General features: G+C 35.3%; 1 protein-coding gene across 2 annotated transcripts in view; it reads left to right on the top strand.

Moving 5' to 3' along the window:
* The window catches only part of Macir (macrophage immunometabolism regulator), a 106,584-nt gene extending 85,772 nt beyond the window's left edge, over positions 1-20,812 (top strand). The window contains exons 4-5 of one of the 2 annotated variants that reach the window (XR_003581629.1): positions 20,278-20,443; positions 20,733-20,812. Coding sequence is in view for 1 of the 2 variants with exons in the window: in XM_071612358.1 (XP_071468459.1) it covers positions 16,169-16,227 (59 nt within the window). In the remaining variant the exon portion in view is untranslated. Of the gene's footprint in view, positions 1-16,168; positions 16,439-20,277; positions 20,444-20,732 lie in introns of those variants that run through there. The other variant, XM_071612358.1, reaches the window with a different exon arrangement.
* Positions 20,813-22,252: the final 1,440 nt, after the last annotated feature.

The following is a 22,252-nucleotide window of genomic DNA, read 5'->3' as shown; positions in this document are numbered from 1 at the left end:
CAGAGCTCTGTATATTTTCACTTCCCCAGGGGTAGTTATATCATTTCTGAGGTAAGAAGATCAATACAGCATAGGGTTCTCTAAGTAAGGGCTAAACCAGCACCAAATATAGCACTGATAAAGCCTTTAGTGGCTTCCTGTTGGTGATGTTCATCAAAGCTGTAAGGCTGACTAATATCAGGATTTGACTCTGCACAGGACTATGTGGCTGCAAAACATCCGACACAGTCTTCTTACTTGTCATGGCGTCTGAATGTTTCTTTTTTCTTTCTTTTTTTAGTTGGTTTTATTTTTTAAATACATGACAGTGGAATGCATCATAATTTTTATTACACATATAGAACAATTTTTCATACCTCTGTTTGTATATAAAGTATGTTCACATCAATTCATGTCTTCATACATGTACTTTGGATAATGATGTCTATCATATTCCACCATCCTTGCTAATCCCCTGCCCCTCCCTTCCCTATCTAGAATTAATCTATTCCTCTCATGGTCTCCCTCCCTACCCCACTATGAGTCAGCTTCCTTATATCAGAAAAAACATTCGGCATTTGTGTTTTGGGGATTGGCTAACTTCACTTAGCATTATCTTCTCCAAAGTCATCCATTTACCTGAAAATGCCATGATTTTATTCTCTCTTATTGCTGAGTAAAATTCCATTGTGCCACGTTTTTTTTTATCTGTTCATCCACTGAAGGGCATCTAGGTTGGCTTCACAGTTTAGCTATTGTGATTTGTGCTGCTATATACATTGATGTGGCTATGTCCCTGTAGTATGCTGTTTTTAAGTCCTTTGGGTATAGACCTAGGAGAGGGATAGCTGGGTCAAATGGTGGTTCCATTCCCAGATTTCCAAGGAATCTCCATACTGCTTTCCATATTGGCTACACCAATTTGCAGTCCCATCCTCTCCAACACTTATTGTTGTTTGTATGCATAATAGCTGCCATTCTGACTGGAGTGAGATGGTATCTTAGAGTAGTTTTGATTTGCATTTCTCTAATTGCTAGAGATGATGAACATTTTTTTTATATTTGTTGATTGATTGAATATCCTCTTCTGACAAGTGTCTGTTCATGTTCTTGGCTCATTTATTGATTGGGTTATTTGTTTTTTTGGTGTTTAGCTTTTTGAGTTCTTTATATATCCTAGAAATTAGTGCTCTATCTGATGTGTGGGGGGTAAAAATTTACTCCCAGGATGTAGGCTCTCTATTCACCTCACTGATTGTTTCTTTTGCTGAGAAGAAACTTTTCAGTTTGAGCCCATCCCATTTATTGATTCTTGATTTTAATTTTTGTACTATAGGGGTCCTATTAAGGAAGTTGGGGCCTAATCCCACATGATGGAGATTAGGGCCTGCTTTTTCTTCTATTAGACGCAGGATCTCTGATTGTATTCCTAAATTCTTGATCCATTTTGAATTGAGTTTTGTGCATGGTGAGAGATAGGGGTTAAATTTTACAATTGATTGCAATGATGTTACTCTTTATGGCCCTTAATTCCTGATCAGATCATATTTATCATTATAAAAAATTATTAGGGACTAATATTGATATATAGTTTCAAGGTTTTTACTAGATTATGAATTACTGAAGAGCATTCATCAGCTTTTTCTTCTTTATATCTTCAAGAGTATACTGTAGATGCTTCTTATATGTAAGAGAGATGGCAAATGCTTATTTTCTGCCTAGCACTGTGCTAAATTCTTTATATGCCTGATTTTCTTTAATTCTCAGAACAATATCATGAAGGAGATAATCTTTAGTTCTGTTTCACAGATGACTAATTTAAGGAGAAGAAAGCTTAAGTCAGTTGGCATAAGGTAGTAAGCTAGTTAAATGATCGAGCTAGTATTGATCTGAATGCTAAAATCTTCCAGAATGGCATAGACTTGGACTCACACAGTTTATAGCCTTTTCAGATGGCCTCCTTCAGTTAATAAAGTGTACATAAGTTTCCTTCATGTGTTTTCCAAGCTTGATATTTCATTTCTTTTAGTGCTGAATAATATTACATTGTTTATATATGTATAAAAGGACATCTTTGTTGTTTGCAAATTTGGGCAAATTATCAGAAGGACATCTTTGTTGTTTGCAAATTTGGGCAAATTATCAGTGAAGTTGCTATGATCATTGGAGTGCAGGTTTTTGTGTGGACATATGTTTTTACTTCCTATGAGTAAATACCATAGAGTGTAATTACTGGATTATGTGATAAGAGTATGTACAGTTTGTACAGTTTTGCATTCCTACTAGCAATGAATGAGGGTTCCTGTTGCTTCAGGTCCTCACCAGCATTTGTTATTGTCAGATTTTTGGCCATTTTAATAAGCATGTAGTGGTGAATTTTATTGTTTTAATTTGTTAATTCTTGAATGGCATATGATATTAAATATCTTTTCACATGCTCACTTTACATTTGTTGTCTTCTTTGTTATTTATTTATGCCATTAGCTATTTTTGAATTGGATTGTTTCCTTATCATTGAATTCTGAGATTTTCCTAAAATACATTTTAGATAAAAGTGCTTTATTGGATGTGTCTTTTGCAGATGTCTTTTCTCAATCTGTTATTTCTCTTTTTATTTTCTTGACATTGTCTTTCTCATAGAAAAGTCTCAGATCTTATCGATTGATAGCTTGTCAATTCTTCATGGATCATACCTTTGGTGTTGTATTGCTGGGATGGGGATGTAACACAGCTTACAGCACATGCTAAAGTATGTGTAAGGTTTTGTGTTCAGTCCCCAGTACCACATCCACACACACAATAGTCATTGCCATATCCAATGCCGTCTAGAATTTTTTCCTGTTATCTTCTAGTTTTATAGTTTCCTGTTTTACATTTGGGTCTATGATAATTTTGTGAAGGATATATAATCTGTGTCTATATTCATAAGTCTAGTTTGAGACATTGATTTTATTTGGTTTTGTTGATTTTTCTCTATTGTTTCCTTTTTAAAAAATCATTGATTTCAGCTATACATTTTATTACTTATTTTATTTTGTTTACTCTGGATTTAAATTGCTCTTCTTTTCATAGTTTTATAAAGTGGAAACTTGGATTATTAATTTTAGATCCTTCTTTTATTCTAATATATTCACTGAATACTGTAAATTTCCCTCTGAGCCTGCTTTTGCTGCATCACACAATTTTTTAAAGTTGTATTTTCATTTTTATCTGGCTCAAAATGTTTTAATTTTTAAAATTTCTTTTGAGATTTACATCATTACATCATTGATCTATTATTTATTTGTTTTATTATATATTATTTATTTTTTAATTACAAGTATATCATTTAATCTCTAAGTATTTGAGGATTTTCCAGTCATCTTTTGTATTTCCATTATTGATTTCTTGTTTAATTTCATTAAATTGTATGAATAACATGCTAAGAGCATTAATGGAGCAACTTACAACATGCAAAAACCAGATGAATAATGTAAGCAATATTCCTGGCAAATCTGTCTGTGGTTCTATTACTTGTTCAACCTCTTCAAATTATGTTTTGCTTTTCAGTGTGTATTGTAACTTTTTGTTGACAAATGGACATGATGTACTGGATAAATGTTAAGTAGGGGGCTAGGGTTGTGGCTCAGAGGTAGAGTGCTTGCCTAGCATGTGTGAGGCACTGTGTTCTATTCTCAGCAATGCATATAAATAAATGAATAAAATAAATGTTCATCAACATCTAAAAGAATATTAAAAAGAAAAAGTAAATAGGCTGTTAGTAATTTGGTGATAAGGTATGGAGAAGAGGAAGCATTCTCTAGTCCTATGATAGTCTCCATCTTTGGATGAACCCTTGGCCTTGAACTTCACTAGTTCTTCTCTGTTATTTGCCCCTGTGAGAGGGAACTCTACATCTAGAGGTGATTAGGGTTGGGTATTTTCTTCCTTTTGGTAGGTTAGGCTCTGATAAAACTGCAGCATATTAGGTACTGGTAAATAGTTTTTCCTAACGGCAGGCCTTGATAAATAAGAATATAATGCTCTGATCTATTTTAAGATGTTCCATTTCTCTTCCCTCTGTCACAAGTAAGAGGGGATTTTTCTCTAATATTCACTGTAAGAACCTGGTAGAGCTCCTGGATTTAAATGTTTTAAACTCTCAGAACTTTTTTTTTTTTTTTTTTTTTTTTGTGAATCTCTAGTAATTTATCAGTTACTGTACTTCAGGTTTTCTTACCCCAGCACGGGTTCCCACTGAGGTTTCTGCTCTAGTAAACCACGATTCTCTGTATCTGCTTCTTTATTTTTCCAGTTTTGGGTGTAGTGGTTTGCCTGTGACCTCAGTTCTCTGAGAGATCAAAGAAGAGTTGTTGGTTTTGCAGTTTGTTAGTTTTTACCTGTTGTTCAGATGCAATGGTGACTTCACAGTTCCTTACTTGCTAGAACAGAAACTGGAAGACTGCTTCATCTCTTAGTAACCATTGCGCTCCATGACTTCCACTAGCCATTGGCTGACTTGAATTCTGTGTGGTGTGGTGCCTTAGCCTAGGTTCTGTAAGAAGTAGGGTACAAATTAAAGGCTTATGTGCTATTGTTTTTTAGGGAGTTGAATCCCAGTGAACAAGATGGAGGGAAAGAGGAGTGAAACTTGGAAAGGAGAGTTAATATGAAGGTGTGTTATGAAAACTGGCCAGTGCTGCTATTGCGCTCCATTGATTGCCCAATTTTAAGGGGTCCTTGAAGAGGTCATATAAACAATACTTTTCAGAACAGCATGGTGGGGGGCAGGCAGGCAGGAAGACTTTATCTGCTGACTCAAACTCCCATTCATTTAAATTTTACTCCATGGCTTAGCTCCCTTCTGAGGGAGTTTGAGAAATATAGAATACCTCTCAGACTTGTCCAGGACCCAATGACTCCCATTCCCTATTTATTGAGAATTTCCCATGTGAGCTCTCGTTTTTCCTTTCCAGTCAGTGATTCATGTGCACTTACAGTTAACATGGTCATCTGGTATTTAGGAGAAGTCCAATAACTTGAAAAACAGAGATTTTTAGATGTTGGTGTGAGACTGAGCTTGTGTGCATCTGTCCACAACGGGGTTGGGCAAAGAGGTGTGACATGGATTGTCTGATACCTTGGGGAACTGGGAAGTTATGGGCAGATGGTCAGAGTAATATTTCTTTTGAGATGATGTGAGGTTGGATCTCCAAAATGGTACTGAAATAAGTTATACTGTTTTATAAACAGGTACCCTGCTAAAGTATTTATTTGCCCAGGACTTCTCTCACACTAGAGAGAACCCACCTCTATGAAATGGGTTGCTGTCATGAAAAGATAGTGGTATAGTTGCAGCTGGAACAACAGAAAAATTAAGAGTGAGAAGATTTATAGTGGTATGTAGGAAGTAACTGATATGTCTTCTTAAATGCTTCTTTGGAGAATAATTTCCAGAAGATTTTTAGAATCTTTGTCTTTTCTACATAGGGAGTAACATCAGCAAGAATTTTATGAGTGAGTCCACCTGTAGAGTGTATTGAAAATATGTTTACAAATTCTTTTCATCCTGGTATGTATACTCCTCCCTTGAGAGATGGAGTCTATTTCTCTATCCTCTTAATTCCGACTGGCAGATTTTTACTTTTAGTTAAGGAGAAGCTGCACTCTTGGAACCATCCTTGCAACTTCCTTGGCCAATAGACTAAGGTAGAAGTAACATTTTGCGAATTCTGGGACCTGGGCCTAAAGAGGTCTTTCAAGCTGTACCTTCACTTTCTACACTGAGACCACCATGGAGAGAAACCGCTCTAGCTTATTATATGCTAAAAGGCCAAATAGAGAAGTGTGGCATCCTAGCTGATGGCCAGCACCCATTCCAACTAGGTCAGGCCATTCTAGCTCTCCAATCTAGCTGTTCCTCCAGGTCAATGCAATCACATGACTGAGTTCAGGAAAAACCAGAAGGAACTTCACAGCCAGGCCACAGAAGCCTGAGAAATACTAAATCATCATTGTTTCAAGACACTAAATTAGGGATGGTTGTTAACACATCAACAAATAATAATAGGACATGAACCCGATTCTAAAAATTTTGGGGACCATTTTTGTGACTCAACTAAATAGATTATTCAATGATGTAATAATAAGTTTGAAAATATTCATAAGGTTTCATGCTGAGTTTGGGAGAGTTCTGTGTTTAAACAAGGAAGAAAATACAAATGAGGAGTTGCTGTTCCATGCTCCAATGTAAGCTTATGAAAACTGCCCTCAGTGCACTAAAAGGCCAAATATACCTTAGGTAGTATTTGTGAAACTACAAAGAATAATCTATAAGTGATAAACTCTTGGATTCTGGGAAAAGAATATCATAGTTTAGTGACTGTCATTGATTGCATAGATGGTGCAAGTTTATACTCTCGTCTAAATGATTTTATGGATCATAGCAGTAACTAACATTTACTGAAAAGACTTGAAGGAAGGAATGGGCTCTGTTCATTGAGTGGGGTCTGAGTTATGCTGGTGGTATTTTGAGGGGGTTTAGAAAATGTTAATAATAAGAAAGAGGAGGAGAAGCCAAAGCAAATAGATTCTTATATTCATGTCTTTGCTGTGTCTGTGATACCAAAAGAGCCAGAGACACCAAATTTTCTTCTAATAGAAAGGAAATCTCACATCTGGTCCTTATAATTTTTAGCAGCAGAAATTTGAATTTGATTACAAAATGGGAAAAAAAAAGAGGTGGTAGATTTTTACAATATCACTTATTAAAAGAAATCCTTTTTGCTTAGTATTTGGTATAGAAAATCTGGTTTTTAGTTGTTGTTTTTTTAAAATTTTTGTTTGTTTGTTTTTGGTACCAGAGAATGAACCCATGGGCACTTTAAGTTGTTTTGGAGACTTACTAAATCGCTAAGGCTGGCTTTAAACTTGCACAACTTCTGTCTCAGACTCTCGAGCTGCTGGAATTACAGGCATGTGTGACCAAGTTTGGCTGTGAGTCTGTTTTTTTTTTTTTTTTTTTAATCAAAATGGTAAACTATATCTAGATCATGCAAGAGGAAGACAGTTCCATGTTTACTGAGAATGAAAGAGCATCTATATTTTACTTTTGCTATCTGCCGGGAAGGAGGAAGGCTTTCTGTTGAGTCTGGCAGAGAAGTCCATAAGCAGCCCCCCAAAGAAGAAGCAGAGTTCTACAGATGTGAAGAAACCAGTTGAAATATCATACCTCAGGGCAATTTGTGTGAATGATGTTTAAGGAAAGGGTAATCCACTCTTCATCCTCTTTTCTAGTGCCTTACTGTGGCAGAAGATGCTAGAACTTTCAAAGCCCTATTAAAAGGGGCCAGGGAACAGAAAAAGAGCTAGTATTATGTTTTCTCAGTGAAATTGTGCTTTGCGTTAGAAATTATTATAAACCAGAGACTTTTTTTGAACATACTTCCCATTGTGTTGCCTAAGAATTATAGGGAGGCAAAATCATGTTCCAATAAGGACTGCTTGTTTGTTCAAAGAATTGTTTTATTTTTGCCCTTAAATACTATTAAGTTTATAAGATACACCTGGGACTCTACATTTGATTATTGCACTGAATATTAGAGTCGTGATCCTGAGAGTTAATTGCCCTCGCATGTGCTTCGTCATTTACTGCCAGCTCAGTGTCTTTCTTTTAAAAGCATCCTTATGTTGCGTCCTTCTCACCAGGCAGAAATATTTCCAGTACTATGCACAGGTAATGGCTCTTTAAATTACCACCATTCAGTCATCTTCCGGACAGGTTTTCTTCAAGAGTCAGCAAACAAGCAGGACCTTCAAGGACTGCTCTTCAAACTAGTGGATCTTCTACTTTGTCTGGACATAGTTCCCACTGGGAAATACTGACTGTGGTTCCAGGTTGCTATTTTGGGACACTGAGACATACTGATACTCTTTCATAAAACTTACTTGAGAATTACAATGCAAATTTTTTTAAAAAAATGTATATTCACTCATTTATTTAGAATATATTTGTTGAATGGAAACTATATGCCCTGATATCAAATAAAATCCAATAGCTGATCTCTGGGAAAACACAGTTTCCTAGTGAGAGATTCAGGCATCTGAATATGGCAGAGGTAGGCATAGGAACTACAAAGGAAAAAATCCTAGGGTAGGGGGTAGGAAGACAGAGTAGGAAGAGGAAAGTAGGAAGAGGAAAGTAGGAAGAAGCATTCTGGGGCAAGTGATATCTAAAATGTGTTTTGGAGTAAGGATTAGAAATTATTCAAGAGAGGAAAGAAATAGTGATCAATTACTGACTTTGCTCTCATGTTAGGGAATTTGAACTTTCCCAGGACTGGGAGTGGTTCTATGTAGCACCATTAAAGAATTCTAAACAAGAAAGAGGACTCATCTGATTTCCCTTGTAGAAAGAGCACTTTGGTGACAGTATGGAGCATGAATTAGGAGCAATACAAAGCCAGGGGAAAGAGTATCTATTAAAGAGTGGTTAAAATAACTTAGATGATAAAAAATGAGAGCCCTATCTCAAGCACTAGAAATTTTGTGTTTGTGTGTGTGTGTGTGTGTGTGTGTGTGTGTGTGTGTGTGTGTTCAGTTATACTCAAAAGATACTAAGGAGAAAAAGTCACCTGAGAACTGGTTGTATATGTGGGTTGAAGGAAGGGCAAGTCAAAGATGATTTCACTTTTTCTACTTGAGTGGCAGCTTGTGTGACTGGATCATTCATGATGTTGATGGAAATGTGGAAAAGCTAATCTTAGGAGACTGATGATAAATGAATCTTTGGAGTTCTTGATTTGAAGGGGCCAGTGGAACCCTCAGATGGAGATTTCAGTTAGCACTTGATTATGGGTCTGGAGAACAGGAAAATAGCTGAGCTGGAAAAAATACTTTGAAATCTTCAGCACATAGAGAATAGATAAAACTTGAGGATATGTTAGATCACCCAAAGAGTATTTGTAAAGAGAAGAGAGAAAGGTACCAATTACAGATTTATGAGGCACACCTACTTTAAAGGTACAGTGAATTGAAGAAGAGAATGTAAAACATTTTTCTGGAAACAAGCAACTAGAAAGGTAAGAAGAAAATTTAAGAGGGCGGAATCTGGGAGCTGAAGGAAGAAATAGTTAAGAGAGGGGGAAAAAAATTCCTGCTAGAAACTAGACCTATCTCAGCTATACCTAAGATTTCAAGGGCTAAATAGAGGTGTTGCTTGTTTGGATTCTTTTAATGAAAATTCCATTAGGAAATAAAAAGCAAAATAAATATCAAATAAACTTTAAATTGGACCAGTGAAAATAATTAACAAAATAATTATACATTTTTATGTAGTGGTTGAAAAGTGAAGCAAAGAACTAAGTTATCCGCAAATTTATTCAGATAGGTTATTTTCTTTGGTATGTATTAAGATAAGAGTTCAAGTGCTTCTGAAGTAAATTGCTTATTAATCTTGTTTTTAACAATTCTTATTACTGCATCTGATATTAAAATGGACGGAAAACCATTTTAAGTACTCTTTGGAATAGCAGATTTCAGCTGTGAAAGAAAAAAAAAAGCAGTTGTGAAACTTACCAAGGTATTTACTAAAACCACACAACACAGCATTAGTTTTATATGGCTGTCATAACAAACTGCTACAGACTGGGTGTCTTAAACAGCAGACATTTATCTTCTTTCAGTAATGGAAGTTGGAGCCTGAGATAGAGGTGTTGGAAGGTTTGGCTTCTTCTGTGCCCTCTCTCCTGGTCTTGCAGATAGCCATCGACCAGTGTCTTCAGTTGCTTGTTCCTCTGTATGTGTCCATGTCCTGATCTTTTAAAGGACACCAGTCACATTGGATTAGGGTCCACACTTAGGATGTCATTTTAACTTAATTACTTCCTGAAAAACTTTTGTCTCCAAAAACAGTCCCATTCTAAGGTGCTGCAGGTTAGGACTTCAGCATATGAATTTGGTTGGTGTGTGTGTGTGTGTGTGTGTAATACAGTTAATAAAAATCACAAAAATCATTATTCTTGAAAATTTTAATTTCTATTAATTGGCATAAAAGAAATTCTCATAGATCATCATGTTTTTGCTCAATTTTAAGTTTCAAAAAGGGTTCATTTTTATCAAAGGCATATTTTGATCAATAATAAAATTACTTAACTATGTATGGTAAAGCAAGCACATTTAACTGTTTCACTAGTAGATGCACCACCTAGTTGTTTTTTAAATCCATGGAATGATTGTATGGAAGAACTACAAATTCTTCCCCATTCTTCCTATTGAGAGATGGGAGTCAAATGTCAGTGTCTCCTTCCTAAATCTGTGAGGTTTCTCTGTGAACTGAGGCTATCCTGACTTCAGCCTTAAAATACTGGCAGCTCCACTTCTTGTCTTTTGGCAGACTCCCTCTAGAATCCCTGAGCAACAATGTAAGAAGTACATGAGACTGCCATGCTGGAGAAGCCAAGTGTAGGTGATGCAGTAAACTCTTCCCTTTCAACCATCTTTGTCAAAGCACCAGGCATGTCAGTGTACCCGTTTGGGATCCTTCATCGGCCAGCTAAACACCATCAAGGTCTCTTGGTGGACCCCCTATGGAAAATAATGCTTGTAGAAAATACTTTACAGATTTGGTCTTTTGTGAATGAAAGCTATTAGTACATCAGTCATTTCAGCACATGAAACTGCCTGGCAATGCATCTGTACTCAATATGAAAATGCTCTATGCAAACCATCATGCTAGATATCATTTTTGTTGTTATAGTTACCATGGAATGCTTGTGTCTGAATTCAAGGTCAAAGATGATCTTTTATGTTTACTGTGTTTCTATCCCATAGTATCAGAAAAAGGGAAGCTATTCTGTGGCAGATGGAAAATACAAGACACCTATGGAATTAGAGGAGTCACAAAATAACCTTAAATTAGTACCAATATGTTTGGAGATTTTCACGTTTAACAGACCAATATTTCCTATTTTGTCTTTAACTTTCCTATTTTGTCTTTAATTAATTTATGAAAGCCCCAATTGAATATCAGAATAATATAGTTTCATTTTAGAATGTATCTTTCTATTCCTATACAAATGCTCTGAGAACAAGAGACAAGAGATCAGATTGCCATTTTTTTGAACCATCCTTCCATTTACAGTGTTGGTTCATAAATGTGGAGTTTGATAATGATGATTGACAAGTGTTATAGTTCTGGTTCCTAAGATTACAGCCTATGCCTTCCCCAATGCCACACACATATTTGCATTGATGATTCTCACAGGCAGCAGAATACTGCAAGAGCATGATGTATGCATTGCTTCCTTTGTGCAAAGTATTGAGAAGTAAACCGGCACTAGAAATGTTCTACCATGAGTTTTATGAATGGGAAAGAGAAGTAGATAAAGAAATGTGTGAAAATTGTGTTGGGGAGTCAATAAGCAAATAAACTTAAGAAGTTCATAAGTAATTTCAGGTACTTATGCATGGTATGAAGGAAATAAACAAGGCAATATGACAACATGACAGGAGCTGCTTGAGATAAGAGTGTTGGGGCAGACCCTCAGCAGATACGCAGTTGAGTAGGTAAAAGATGAACCTCAACATGTTATATAGATGCTTTTGAAATATCTGTCTTACCCTACTAAGCTGGCAACTTTTCCCCTTACTAGACACATGTATGGCCTCTAGTTTGCCAAATTCTTGACTTCCTGCATCCCATGGTTAGTGACTCACATTTCAGAAATACCTTAAAGAATTGCACTGTTTGCTGACTCATTTCTTTATCATTTTTTTCCAAAAAATAATGAATTTCTAGAAGAACAAATCAGGATAATATAACAATTATTCAAATATGTAGAAAATAATGGTTAAGATTTAGCAAGCATTTACTAAATGTCTAGTATCCTTATTTTTCTGGAGTATTTAGTTGGTACTAGACATTTAAATGTCTATGTATTAGTTAATGTTTATGTATTAGCTAATGAAGTTTTTTTAATAGTCCACAAAATTGATACTACCAATATGTTCCATTAAGGGTGAAATCAGTTAGGCCAGAGGAGAAAATAATTTGCCTCTTGTCACACAGCAGGGTAGTATAAGAGTTGATAGACTACTTTCCATTACACTGCATACACTGTCTTCACAGAATAGATAGAATACTCATTCCATGTGTTCAATACTTTGGTGGTACAATACCAATTGAGTTTTTTTTTTTTAGGATGACATTTTACTTTTTTCAGAGCCAATGATAACCCTTAACTTGATCTTGGGGATTCACAGGAAAATAAAGATGTACTTTTTTTTTTAATAGAAAAACTGCATTGAGAAAAATGTGTTTTATCCAAGCAATATTCTGTGTAAACAGTTAATAAATCAGAAAAAAGAAAAATGTTAACAGTAATTTAGCAGCAAATGGGGTATTTGACCTGCAGCTTCCAGATGAATTCCCAAACGACATGAATAATTTATTTTAGGAAGATGAAATGATATGGGTTATGTAATGCTTGATGAGAAATTGCAGTCATAATTGGGGAAATTGCTTCTACTTAGCAGGGTCACTAGTGGAGGAAGGAGCTGCTCCCACGATATCATTTTCCACCTTGAGAATCTTGGCTGCAGCAGTGCGTAAGTGCTTGCTGCCCAGTTGCAATCCAACTAGCATAGCAGAAGTTAGCTTGTTTTCCAAAGGCCTCCTGAGCCATTTGAATATCTAGCACCCAAACGTCCTCTGAGCTATTTTCTTAGAGGTTGTGCTCCATTCATATCTCCACATCTTATAGTTGCTCTTACCACTTAAGTTTTCCTAGATTTACACAGATGTAAGGCACTCCCAGAACTAGGATAAGCTGTCAAATTGTAGGGCAGCTCAGTTGCTCCTTGGAATTTATGCCCTGAGGGACAAGCACTCTATAGAGCATTTTGAAAGCTGACAGCTTAGGGTTGGCAGCTGAATTTTGACATTCATGCTATTATCAAAACTCTCTCAAACAGCTGAAACTTTGGTATGTGACAGGTAAGCCTTCTGTGAAGCGTGTTTATCTGGCAGGAAAAATGCAATCAATTCCCTTATTATTCCATTATCCTGTACATTGCAGTTGCTTTCTTGTTAATCAACTAAAACTAACATTTTTGAGATATCTAAAATGACAAGGCAACTGAAGAGCCACTGTTAGAATTTTAGTTTCAACGCCATGTTCAATTTAAAGGTATTGCTTTGCTTCAAAATGTTTAGTTGGATAATTAATCACAGAATTTTAGAGAAATTTAAAAAGCATCACAAGACCTCACAGGTTTGTGTCTCTATAAATGTCACACTGAGTCCTTCCCCAATGGACTTACAAGAAGGTAATGAAGACCAAATTTCTACACAGGTTACAGCTGACATAATCAGAAATATTAGTGCTGAAAAAAATATTTTATCAAAATAAAGAGCTGAAAGTTGAGATTTAAAAGAAAATACAATGTGAGCCTTAATTTCCATTCCATTAAGTGTTGAAAAACAAACGAATATTTGACAAGTAAATAAGAATAGAGAAACATTTTGAGGAGGTTGTGTCAGAAAGAGAACATTCTTTTTTTTTTTTTTTTAAGCCAAGGAAAAATAATAGCTCCTGGAGCTATTTTTACTTCCTATAATTTTTTTTTTGGTTAGTGAAAAACAATAGAATTACATTACAACTTATAAAATAATGTGGCTCCTTGGTTTTTAGTAACCAAACCAATTGATTCTAATGACACAATTCTCTCCTTTGGATGACCCCCTAACCTGACAAAAGGAAAAATGACAACAATAAATAAAACACATCTCACTCCCTCAGACTAACTACCAAGTCCACTCAGAGACATGAAAATTTGGCCTCACCAAAGAATGGGCAAAAAATCTTTTCTTTTTCCTTATGTACCAGATACACACAAATTTAAATGCATTATTAATATAATTAACCCAACTACTTCCCCCTGTTTGCCATAACTGTGTAAGAACTCTTAGAACTCTCTGATGTTCTTTGATTCAGGACTGGGAACTAAATTTGATAAAACAAGGGGAGATGATTCGTGGTTATATTTCCCATGTGTGTGCTCAACACCAAACAGGTAGTCTATTCAATAAGTTAAAACAATGAAAACAGTCCTCAGCAGAAAAAAAATGAGATATAGTTAGTTGGACTTTTCTCATGATTTTCCTATACAGAGACAGAGATTTTGAATTTATCAATATTCTAGTCTGTTCTGCAGGCTAAGTTATATGGTGATTTTAAAATGACATTAAATTGTAGAAACAACACTTAAAGAATGTATATGATGCATTTGACATAATTCTAAATCATTCTTATACACAGGCATAAAACATACATATACATTGCATATTAATATGTATACATGTACACACATATATGTATAATCTTTCAACCTCATAACATTCTTGATGTTGGTAAATGCTATCTCTATCCCCATTCTGTAGAGAAGGAAATAGAGGCTCAAAGAGATTAAATAGCTTGCCCAAGGTCACAAAATAATGAGAGTGGTATTTAAGTCTGGGCTATCTGCCCATAAAGCCCCATTTATTTATCATTATATTATATTGCCCCTGGGTTGAGTCACCAGAACATTTACATTCATTCAAAGTTAATTTACAGTGCAAGAATTTTAAAATTCTATATGAGTTCCTTCAAAAATGTGGTTGATACAGTAAAGAGGAAACCACAATGGAAGGGTATTTTCACTGCTTCCATACAAAAATATCTGGAGGCAGACTCAATAATGCAAAAATATTGATTTTGAGTTTAAAAGGTGATGAACTTCAGGACTGATAACAGCCAAATTTATATCCCTAAAGTTTCCCTCTCATATTTCCTAATCCCCCTTTCCACATTTAAAAAGCAGGTTTTTAGAAGTGATGACAGAAGTATCACAGAGTCAGCCCTAATAACAGCTGTCAGCTCAGATTAGTGCAAGTAAAAATTTCTTTCAGTTTCTGCCACACATCTGTTGTAGCTTATTTTTTTTTTTAAATCTGTGACTAGTGAGCTGTAGCATGGTATACAGAATTTTTTCCTATATTTAAAGTACTTTTCTGTTTTCTTTTTTATTGCATTGCCTCATTTCCTGGAAGTTTTTCTATTAATGCATTCTAACTGCTTAGCTTCAAGCAGGCATCAAGAAATAAATAAAAAAGTGAATGCTTGCCTCAAGTAAAATAAAGATTTATTCGTACTTTAAAATATCTTGGATTGATTTTATATATATGTAAAATAATTTCTACATATGCATTTTCTATATTATGTATCTCTAAGTTTTTGGAACTCTTTATTATATCTGTGAGTTGCAATATTAAGACGAAGTAGCTTTGAGACAAAAGTTCTCTTTCTCTTTTCACTAAGACTTCTGTGTTTTTAATCAAAATATTACCATACTGTCTCATTTGTTTTATTAGTAATGTAAAAATGAACAAAAATTAACAATGAGAGAATTTACCAGGTTATAAATTGTAAGACTTTTTAGGTTGATTAATTTTATCTTGGACCAAGGGTTTTTAATAAAAGTTTTTAAGGACATTCATATTTAGGGTCTTATTTGTATTTCTTACTATTGAGATGGAATGGAGCTTTATGTGGAATTTCTGCAGAGCAAGGTATTTGCCGCAGTCTGTCTGGGCACAAAATAACCGAGCCACCACAAAAACTGGTAGATTCCAACAGCAACTCTTTATTCCCGAACTCTCCCCGGCACTCTACATGCATGTTCTGGGAAAATACACCCTCCACCGGGCTCTGCGTACCAAATACTCTCAGAACCCCGAGAGAACTCCACGGGAACTCCAGGAGTGGGCGCCTGAGGCAGCAGGATACGCCCTATTCCCAGTAGGATCCACCCTAAACCCCATCCACCCTAATCCCTGAGCAGGGTCACCCTTCAACCAAAACTCTCAAACATTCATGCAATGTCACTGCAAATGACCTGGGTCCAAGGCAAGCCCATTTCCACAATGGAGAGTCCTCCCTCTAAGCAACATTGGGTAGGCTGACAAGGAAATTGTCATTCCTACTTGGCTATGGCTCTCAGCAGGTATTGAATATTTTCAGCATCAGTATCATCTTAGTCTCTGACCTGGACGGTTTTCTGGGGACAGCTGCAACTGTCATTCTACTTTGCTCTTATTATCTGGGGTCATATATAGGCAGTATAGAGAATAGGAATAACTACAACAGTGGTGATATTTTCAATGTTTCAGATACAAGAATGTCTGGAGGCAGAACTGATAATGAAAAATATACTTATTTGTTCAACTGAAACTCATCAAGACTGATAACAACCACCTTTACACCTCAAGAGCTTCCACAAAGTCTGGCTTCTGGCCAATTCTGGCTCTGTCTACAAGGCAATCCTGAGAAATGAAAAATATATAGATTTATACTCAGACTTAAAAGTTTTCAAATTCTATTCCAGGTGAGACCAGAGATTTGAAATTTGTTTCTACAACTTCTCATCTTCAGTTTCCTTATCATTACATTTCAGAGTATTTTTATTTTTATTTTGTATATTTTTATTTTTTCCAAAGATGAAAATGAGATGAAAGTCTGTGAAATTTTTGGAGACTCTTAATAAATGTTTTTGTCTCTCTCAATAATGTTTCTTTCCAGTTTGTTAGTAGTTTGACAAAAAATTTAATTTTTGGAATGATGATTAAAATAGAAGAAGAGTAGCTATTGATCAAGATGTATTTTTGTTGAGTCAAGAAATATTTATATTTGTGAAGACCTTTCCTTCTGGAATTTATAATGTTTTGCAGCAACATTTTTCAAAGTGCAATCTATGGCTAATCTGCATCAAAATCACTTGGGTTGCCTGGACTTACTGAATCAAGATCTCTGTGGAAGTCATCTGAGTAAATATACATATGCAACTACATCCCCATGAAAACTTTTTTTTCCTACACTAAAATTTGAGAAGTAGACAGATGGTATAGCTCAGTGGTAAAATACTTATTGAGCTCAGGTTTGATCCTCCTCATTCCCTCTCACCCCATTAAAACAAAGTTTGAGAAGCATTGTCTTGTCTTATATCCAGTCCTTTATAATTTATAAATCATAAATCATATTTATGCTTCTTATATCATCTGGTTCTCCATCCTTGTCTTTTTATGGGTTGGGAAACTGAGCTCTAGAGAAGTTTCTAACCCTAGATTACAAGGTCAAGAAAAAGTAGGTTTAGGCCTGTGTTATGGGCTTCTACTTCAGCTCTCTTTACACTACATTTCACCATTCTCTTTCTACATGAGAGGAGGCTAGCTGCAGACAGCTGGCGCACATGCATGTAAGTCTACACAGTATTCTACTCTAAAGGCTATGGGAGATATAATAAAGATTTTTAAATATTAGAAAGATTTCATCAGATATGTATTCTAGTAGGCAGCCTGGAAAATGGTTGGAGAGAGTAGAAACTGAAGCCAGGGAGTGAGTAGGGAAAATCAACATATCTTCTATCACATTGGTAATGTAGATGAGGTTACTCATGCCAAGAGTTTTCAAATTGCATTCCAGAAGGCATTGGAAATAAAATACTTGTCAGAACAAGATATAGCTGTAAACCTCAGAAAATGGTACTTTATGGTACTTATTAAATTTTAACATTAATCACATTAATATGGCAAGCTTCTATAATAGGACTTGTTTTGTGAACTCTGTGAAAATAGAACCATGTATCCCCAGAATCTAATTGAGTATTGGCTGTATAGTTTTATTAGAAATGTTCATTGTTAATTTAATTAACTTGAGTGAATGATGTTGATAATACTTATTTTAACAATGAGGGTCTCCTTCCATTTCCATGCAATTTCCCTTCTCTCTCCCTTTCCCTCCCACCTCTCGTCCCTGTTTAATATTAATCTTCTTCTCATGCTCTTCCTCCCTGCTCTGTTCTTAGTTGCTCTCCTTATATCAAAGAAGACATTTGGCATTTGTTTTTTAGGGATTGGCTAGCTTCACTTAGCATAATCTGCTCTAATGCCATCCATTTCCCTGCAAATGCCATGATTTTTTCATTTTTTACATTGTTATACAAAATTACATATAAGAGGAAGTGAGGGGAAAGGAAAAAAAAACCAAGGGAGAGAAATGAATTACAGTAGATGGGGTAGAGAGAGAAGATGGGAGGGGAGTAGAGGGGAGGGGGGATAGTAGAGGATAGGAAAGGCAACAGAATACAACAGACACTAGTATGGCAGTATGTAAAAATATGGATGTGTAACCAATGTGATTTTGCAATCTGTATACGGGATAAAAATGGGAGTTCATAACCCACTTGAATCAAATGTATGAAATATGATATGTCAAGAGCTATGTAATGTTTTGAACAACTAATAATAAAAAAATAACAAAATCAAAAAAAAGAAAATACTTATTTTACACTGTTAAAAGTAAATTATTTTTATATTCATAGTTTATGCATAAATATATACCAACATTTAGCTTTAGGTATGTTTACTCATTTGATCATCACAACCCCTCATCCTATTACTAGGATTTACTAGTAGTACCTAGTTTATATACGAGAAGAACAAAGTAGTTAAGGAACTCATCCAATGTCAATTGCTTGTCCAACCTCTAATCCTAGAAGAATTGGGACCTGAATTGGGTAGCCTGGTTCTGGGGCCTTACTCTGCTACATTACTTATGTAAATTGCTTATAACACAATGTTATTTCATATTGATACAATTTGGAGTTCAGGGTAGAAAAAGGAAAGACAGTGGCATGAATCTGACATAATTTTCTTACATACACACATGAATACACCACAGTGAATCTCACCATAGTGTATATCCACAAGAACGAGGTCCCAATTAGAATATCCATGCTTGTGTAATTATAAAAAAAAAATGAAATACTTCAGCACATTAAAAAATTGGAGCTTAATAGTTACACCATATGCTATAGCAACGAACAACCATAAAATATCAGTGGCTTGGGCCAATAAAAGTTTATTTCATACTTATACTTTCAGGTAGTATAGATGACTTTGCTGTGTGGCTTTCATCCAAAAGATGACTCAGCAATCTGGGCTCTTTCATCTTGTAACTATGCCAGCAGGAATAGTTGTCCCCTAGGAGGAGAAATGAAGTAGGCACACTAGCTCTTAATTATCTTGGTCCATAAGGTCACGTCACATCCACTCATATTTCATTGGGTAGCACTATTCACATGGCTCAACTTAATAGCAAGGAAGATGGGGAAATTTCCATAGACAAGCATATGGATCTTTGGTGAATCGTGATTGAAAAACAGCATAATTCTAAATACATAAAAACAAAACATTGGGAGCAATGCATTTGTTTTCAGGCGCTGGTTTTATCATTCATTAGTTCAGTTACCCTGATAATTTAATTTATTCGCTTTGAATCAGTTTCATCATGCATAAAATGGGCAAACTGAGTGATTACAACTCATACGTTATTATATTACCACATCAGAAATGATAAAAGTAATGATCACAGCTCGGTTGTGGGCACACTGCAAGTGCTCAATATAGTGCAGCCATTGTATCACTCAGAGTCGTCCACAGAAATAGAATTCATAGGAAATGTTGGTATATTTATAATATGGAATATTATATTTTCTTAGTATAAAGAAATCAGCTTACATGATTATGAAGGCTGGAAAACCCTAAATCTGCATTTTGAATCTGAAGGCTGGAGGCTTCAGAAAAACAGATATTCCAATTCAAAGGTAATCAGGTAGGAGAATTCTCTTTTACTTGGAGGAAGGTCAGCCTCCAACTGATTGGATGAGGCCCACACAAATTATGAAGGGAAATCTGCTTCATATAGATTATTTATTTAAATGTCAATCTTATCTAAAAACACCCTTTCAGAAACACCCAGAACAATGTTTGACTAAATATCTGGTCACATGATGGCTGAGCCAAGTAGACACTCAAAATTAATCATCACAAAATGGAGCAAATATGTTATTTTAATATATGAGCATGTTATAATGAACCCCACTCTTATGTGTGATTATAATATAGTAATAAAAACATTAAAAATGAATCATCACAGCTACTATTATTGTTGTTATTATCAGATACAGTCTATAGTAAGGATTTTCATGAATAATTTGCTTTCCTTCCTAAAGACTCATGTTAAAAATCCCTTCCGTATTAGCAGCAATAGTGACCTGTGGGCTGAGGATGTGGCTCAAGCGGTAGCGCGCTCGCCTGGCATGCGTGCGGCCCAGGTTCGATCCTCAGCACCACATAAAAACAAAGATGTTGTGTCTGCCGAAAAACTAAAAATTAAAATTCTCTCTCTCTCTCTCTCTCTGTCTCTTTAAAAAAAAAAATAGTGACCTGTACCAGATGGATGTCTATGAGTGCAGAGAAGATTTTGGTGCCTAGAATGAGCAGATAAAATTGGTAGCCCTCTTACTAGATTACCATCTTGATGGTCACACAGCCACCATGGAAAGTACACACAGGTCCTTAAATAAAATCTTCTATGGAAAACTAAAGGTAAAATTGTCTCATCTTCTTTCCTGCATTTCTCCTCTTTGTTACAATGTCTATAATAATCATTCTGATGTATTTTTTATTATTTATAGTGTTTAGTTCAATTTTAGCTAGACTTTCACAATCATATTAAGGCTAATTACTTGTATAATTCTCAGTCTAACACTTAGTGAAATCTTTATTGACACAGTCTCCAAACAGCCAGTCAAGGCAAGAAGGAAGAAAGTCTGCACAAGCTGTTTGGGTGTTTAAATAAAACAATCAGCTGATTGACTTAATTTCTCACTTTCAGCTGGTTGTCATCATGGAGACACAGATGAAGAGAGATTCCAGAGCCAATTTCATCCAGAAAACACTGGGCAGATTATGTTGTGTATTTAAAAAAATAAAATTAAAAAAAAAAAGCCTGGAAAGATGCTATACTCTTGGTGCCCAGAAGCCTGGCATACAGGTTTTATCAAAATGGTGGAGAAACATAAGCTCCTGACACACAAGGCTTTCCAGGAAAATGCTTCATTTTTGGAAAATCCAATCAGATAAATCAAATTCATCACATAGAAAATGGGCATAATAAGTGTGTACAACTCATAAGGGTATGTTGTATTGTTAATTCAGAAATGATAGAAAAAATGACCATAGCACGGTCTTGGGCACATAGTCAGTGTTCAATATAATACATCCATTGTATTGCTCAGAGTTGTCCAGAGATAGAGAATTAATAAGAGGTAAGAGAATTCATGGGTCCAGTTGTACCCACTCAACCCAGTCAACCTGCTGGATTAACCTGCCCAATCAATTGGTAATTATTACTAATCAGTTGTTTGAACTGACAACACGTGTGACCAGTGTGCCATTGAATCAGATAAGCACTAAGGAAGGCAATAAGGCAATAAGGAAGGATTTATCCTGCAAAGTCTTATTTCTTAAATGTATCTCAAAGTATGTAGAATAACTATGTCTTTAAATTGCTTTTCTGGTGTAGTTTTATTAGTGAAAGGACCTTGAAGTGCACATCTAGAACGTTAATAAGAAGCATCTACAATAAACTAGGCCAGATCGATCTTAATTTTATTTAAAAATATTAGAAGACAAAGTTAAAATGTTTTGCATTATTTTATTCTAAAATGAATTAAATTATAGCAAATGCTTTCCTTATCATACAAAATAAAATATCTGTGACATAATAGTTATACAAATTGAAATTTGATGACATATTTTATGAGTTTTTAAGAAAAACAAATTTTTGAAGTCCTATCAAATTTCCATTGCCAGGTCCTTTTGCTTTTAATTGTCAGCATGTTCTATTTTATTTTGTGTTTTATAATAATAATAAATGTCATTGCAGAGATATAAAAGAGGGCTAGAGAGTCTCTAGAATCCACTTCTTGATTTATACATTGACCTGCACTGTGTTTGTTCTAGCTCTGTGTGAGGTAGCACTCACCTCAATTTCAGGAATGTAAAAATGATAGTTGTAAGAAAAGAATATACTATCTGCTGATTTTATAGTTGCCAGGGTTTTTCACAGAAAGGAATCTCTACAAACCTAGATGGAAAGTGTTATTATTGTATATGAGGTAAGCTATAGTCATATTCATCAGGGGAGAAAATATTCCACTCCAAACTATTCAGTCTTTGCTGTGTAGATAATCCTTCATAAAACATATTATATAAAGTTCTCTGTGAACTCAAGCATTATAAAATATATCACATAGAAATTTTGTGTCAAGCCACATTATAAAGTGACTCAATTTATATGGTATGATATAGATGAGGAAAGAGGGCTGGGGCAGTAGTGTCAAGAAATATTCA

The sequence above is a fragment of the Marmota flaviventris genome, chromosome 5, assembly GCF_047511675.1.
Source record: "Marmota flaviventris isolate mMarFla1 chromosome 5, mMarFla1.hap1, whole genome shotgun sequence".
NCBI classification, from domain to species: domain Eukaryota; kingdom Metazoa; phylum Chordata; class Mammalia; order Rodentia; family Sciuridae; genus Marmota; species Marmota flaviventris.
This window is presented reverse-complemented; position numbering and strand designations above follow the sequence as displayed.